The sequence below is a fragment of the Hipposideros armiger genome, unplaced genomic scaffold, assembly GCF_001890085.2.
Source record: "Hipposideros armiger isolate ML-2016 unplaced genomic scaffold, ASM189008v1 scaffold_171, whole genome shotgun sequence".
Lineage (NCBI taxonomy): Eukaryota > Metazoa > Chordata > Mammalia > Chiroptera > Hipposideridae > Hipposideros > Hipposideros armiger.
The window spans coordinates 1,186,200-1,191,331 of NW_017731521.1; the positions used below are offsets into that span (position 1 = coordinate 1,186,200).

Sequence of the window (5,132 nt, forward strand, 5' to 3'; positions counted from 1 at the left end):
TGGAGAGGCCAGAAGGTTTCTGGCGGCGACGGCGCCATCTTGCCGGAGCCTGAGACCGAGTGGGAGTGGAGTGTAGCGGCCGTTGTTGCCGACTCTTTCCTTCTCCCCACGGTCCAGTCAGCGGGTTGGTTAGGCCATAGGCCCTCAAGCCGAGACTTGTCTTTTGTTTAATTCTGGGGAGCGCCTGGCCGACATGAGTGATGTAGAGGAGAACAACTTCGAGGGCAGAGTGAGTACAAAGCCGCGGGAGCCGTCTTCGGCGGCGGCCCGATGCTCGGGATCTCACGAGGACGAGCGCGGTCGGGCTGGGTTGCGGGCGGGGAGTCTTGCGGGGACCCGCGGGGAGCAGCCTCTGGAGCCATCGCGGTTGCTCCCTCACATCCCAAGATGGCTTCTGGGCTCCACTCCTGCCCAAAACACCCCTGGCAACCCCGTCCCCCTTTTTTGGAGACTGACTGATGCCTGGATTCCTGGGTCCGATTTCCCCCCGCAGGGCGCCCTCCCTTCTCCCCACCCCTGAGCCTTCCTTAGCTCTGTTCCGAGGTGTGGGTCCCCGTCGCGGTGGGATGGGAGGAGACGGCAGGGAGTTCCCCTCCGACCGGATAGTGGTAGGTGCTTCCTGCGGTGGCATTTCTGGCGACCCCGCGCATCGTGGAGGGTCTCGGGATCGAAAGTGCGCGGGGCTGCCGTCCGGGCGGGGAGAAGCTGGCGTGGGACTAGCTGGGGCCTGTGTCTCCTTGGCTCTCTATTGCAGTGAGCGGCCGCGTCTCTGTTGGAACCGGCGGCGTTGCGTCTATAAAGGCGAAAGCCTTGAGGTTGAAGGTGGGACGAGCCTAATGAAGTGGTTAGTCAACGACCGCACCGACCCTTAAGCGTCCTTAAGACGAGAGCTGTGAGGGGAAAACTACGCCAGGAGCCCTGTTCCCTGAATGTCCCTTCTACTTTCATTTCAAAATGAATGTGGAAATGCTATATAACGCCTTATTTTTCTGATTCCTTGATGTTGGGGTCCCCCCCCCATATCTCAATTTCTAACGCTTTTCTTCCTATGACCTTACATCTAAAAACTGTCCGCTCCTTTAAAGGTTTTTTACGGTTTAAAAAAAAAAAAGCAACAGGAATCTTCTGTCTTGATTTTATATAACTGAACCAATTTCATGGCTCAGTATTTCTAAAATAGCTAGTCAGTTTATACTGTTCTCTGACTCAGAACGTTACCTGAAAATCACAGGCCCTCCCCCATTTCTTTTCTCAACCCATCCCCCAACAAAGAGGGCTCAAAGGTTTTCGTTATTTGGGGTCGATGAATATAAACATCGCAAAGATACGTTACCCTAAGCTTAAATGTACTAGACGTTTATCAACGTTTACGTTATATTTCCGAAGTTACCCTCGTAGTGGAAGTTAAAGTTACTGTGAAACCCTGAAAAGAAAACGGGATCTCTAGGCAGCTGTTCTGTCTGTTGTGTTGGTATTCTGGTCACTAGGGGAAACGCATAAAAAACACTTAAGGTGTGTGCTGGATGGAATGCTTTTTTTTTTTTTTTTTTGAAGCTCATAATATAAACACGTGGAACTAGACAGTTAAATCGGAAAGTCGATTTGGGCTTTTCTTTGGAGAAAAGAGATTTAAATAGATTAGAAACAAAAAGTCTACTTTTAGTTGGCTTAAGATTGGATTTTTAAAATTAAATCTGGAGCATGGATATAAAAGTCTAGTTGAACCTGCTCATTTTTTAGGATGGGGTATTGATTGTCCCAACAAAACTTTTTTAAATCATGTAATGAAAACATTTGGCAGTTGTAAGCTGCTGCTTGTTTTGAAAATGTTAGGTAGTTATGGGAATTCTGTTGTCCATTAATCTTTCCTTCAATTAACTTGTACAAAAAAATATTTTTGTTCATATTTGTTTTGTGGGGAAGTGAAGAGGACTATTTGGGACCTTTGTTTCCCTTTAAGTTCTTGTTTTTTTAATAAGTCAAGGAATGGAGCAAGTTCTAGATAATTCTCTTTACCCACCTAATATGTGACTTCCACCCAATTTTCAATTAAAATGTATGTAGGTATTAATTTATTTGAATAGAAAAGGGGCTTTTAACCCCCCCACACAGTGTTTGTGATCATAGAAAATATTTTTTCCGCACGTGATACCAAAATGTATTTTAGTGTGAATGAACTCAGATTGAATAATGAATATGCCCACATTCACCTGTTATGTCTTTTTTTGTAGGTTGAGGTAATTGTCTTTATTCATAATTGGTTAAAGAATTAGAAGAATGCCGGAAGCTTTTCTGAGGGTGTACTTTATCTTTTTTTAAATTCTTATAGCAATTCACTAGTGCTTTTGGTATTTAAAATAGTGATCTTTTTATCTACTAACCACAAACCACAGTTTAAAAAGTTTTTACAGAATACAATTTAGTTTTCTTATTTTTATCTAAATGTAATAGCCATTTAGAAAGGCTCAAAAAAGGATTTTCACATGTTTTTGAAGTGTTTAATTGTTATACTTCAAACTTTTTTGACTAGAAGAAAATATTGACAAGTCAGTATTCAGATTTCATTTGCTTTATCTACAGAATAAACAGTACACATTAACTCGATCTTACTGAAAAGATATTTAGAATTAGAGGGTAAGTTTCTAGAGACTGCAGAACACATTAAAGAAACAGGGTAATAGTAAGAGTTCCTACTTTTATATAATTTTAGAATCTATCCCTCCCCCCAAAAAATCTGACATATTTTCTAATTTACTCCTCACATTACTTTTTCATGGGCTGGAGTACTCTTAACCATTTTAGAAATTAAAAACAGACTCAGAAGACCATGCAGCCAGGAATCTGAGATGTACAAGTCCCAGTCATTTGCTCATTGCATACTTAACTATGCTATGTATATTTTGATTCACTTTTTTAAAAAGAGTGCACTGTACTCCAGTGTCTCAGCCATTAATGGATTTTGCTAAAAAACAGTTACAGGAGCTTAATTTTCTATTATAGATTAATGCCTCTTTCATTTTAAGGCACTGGAGTAAAAGAACTTTAGGAAAGAAAATATAATTGACTGAATTTAGTTATAAGTAACCCTAAGAGTTAACCAGAATTCCCTTCTACCTGAGGTGAAACTGCTGAGCATCTGCTGCCTTTTTATTAAAAAGGGCAGGTGTTCAGGAAAAGAGAACTTGAAGTCTTATTTGAGATGACTTACAGCTCAAATCTAGGTAAAAGTAAGTATATAATCAAGTACTGTGTGACAGAATTAAGGAATTCAGAAAATGGAGCTGAGCAGTTTTGTGAGCTATAGAAAAGGAAAAACTTGACCTAATATGTAAAACTTACACTGGGTTTTATGTTTAGGGAAATGAATATATGGGTGTGACAATGAGTAGGTTGCTGGAATAGTGAGAGGATAGATTTGACTTAAATATGCAGTCAGACTAAATATAAATATACAGGGTTTTGAATTCTAGATTTAGGGATTTGAACTTAATTCAATATGCAGTAAGGTGCCATCTCTGGATTCTTAATTCTGGGAATTGCTTAATGAAAGGAATTTTCGCAAAGAACAGACTGGTACAAGAGGAGCAGCAGGGCACAGCTGAAATATTTAAGGAAGGAAATTATTAAAAATATGATCTAAACAGGCCCTCAATGGGATGTAAAGAATGAGACATTTTTAAGGGATCCAGGAGAATACTGTTGACCTTAAAATAAATAGATTCATAAAGTAATCTGCTTGGGATATTTTAAGTGAAAATGTCTTTTGGAGCTAGGAGTTAAGTTGGTGCTTGATCTATGACTTTACCTGTCATCTTCAAAAAGAATGAGTTGTTTGCTTCTCACAGCTTCAACTAAAATTAGGATTTCAATCTCAAAACATTTTAGTGTCCTTTAGAGAAAAAATATTGAGTCCAATTTTGTTCTCATACAATAGCCCAGTGTTTGTTTGTTTGTTTAAGATTTGGGGAATTAGGGGAGGGGAACAGCGTTGGGGAATCAGGGAAGAGGAACAGACAAGTTGCTGTCCTTTTGTTCTTCAGTCTAGTTATGGAGGATGTCACTTCACTGGCCCATGTTGGTATTGTCATTGCGCTCTTCCTGGGTGAGGCAGTCGCTCACTGGCCCTTGGACAGCNAAAAAAAAAAAAAAGAAATTTAAAAGCCTTTATAATTAAAACAGTGCGGTACTGATACAAGTATAGATCAACAGACCAGGAGAAATAGAATAGAAAAGGAAAGTTAGTGTATAACAAAGGAGGCATCTTATATCACTGGCGCAAAGGTGGGATTTTTAATAAATTGTGCTGGGACAACTGGGGAAGCCATTTAGAAAAATGTAAAATGCAATCTACACTTCATGCTATACCTAAGAATAAACTCCAAATGTATCAGGAATTTAAATGTAAAATATGAAACTATACAACTATTGGAAGAAAACATTAGTGAACTCCTCTTTAACTTCAATATAGGGAAAGGTTTTCTAACTATGACTCAAAATCCAGAGGTGATAAAATAATAAATTTGATTACATTAAAAAAAGTATTTAAAAGTAGCATGAACAGGGCCGGCCGAGTGCCTCAGTTGGTTAAGAGCTCGCTCAAGAGTTTGAGCTCTGAGCAACAGCAGTTTGATGCCCAGCCCGAGCTGAGCAGCCGCTGAGCTGCCACCAGGTGGCAGGATGGCTCAGCTAATAAATAAATAAATAAATAAATAAAAAATAACAAACAAAACAGAAACAAACTCATAGATACAGAAAACATTTTGATGGTTACAAGATGGAGGGAGGTTGAGGGTGTTGGTGAAAAAGGGGACAGGATTAAGAATACAAATTAGGTGTTCAAAGTAGTCATGGGGATGTAGGGTATATCATAAGGGATATAGTCAATAATATTGTAATAACTATGTATGGTGTCAAATGGGTACTAGATGTGTTGGGGTGATAGATGGGAGGGGGTTAGGGGCAGGATGAAAAGGTGAAGGGATTAAAAAATACAAATTGGGGGCCGGCCGAGTGGCGCGATGGTTAAGAACTCACTTGGGATGCCAGAGGGCCCCGGTTCGGATCCCACATATGAAGGCCAGTGACACTGCCCTCCACAGCTAAGATGCTGAACAACAGCTCAACCTGGAGCT

At 40.4% G+C, this 5,132-nt stretch overlaps 1 protein-coding gene across 5 annotated transcripts in view; it reads left to right on the forward strand.

The window, feature by feature from the left end:
- The window catches only part of TRA2A (transformer 2 alpha homolog), a 28,874-nt gene continuing 23,742 nt past the window's right edge, over positions 1–5,132 (forward strand). For 2 of the 5 annotated variants that reach the window (XM_019652016.1, XM_019652017.1), the window contains exon 1: positions 5–229. In XM_019652016.1, the coding sequence (XP_019507561.1) occupies positions 194–229 (36 nt within the window). In that variant the 5' untranslated portion in view covers positions 5–193. Of the gene's footprint in view, positions 230–5,132 lie in introns of all 5 variants that reach the window. The other 3 variants (XM_019652018.1, XM_019652015.1, XM_019652014.1) reach the window with 3 other exon arrangements.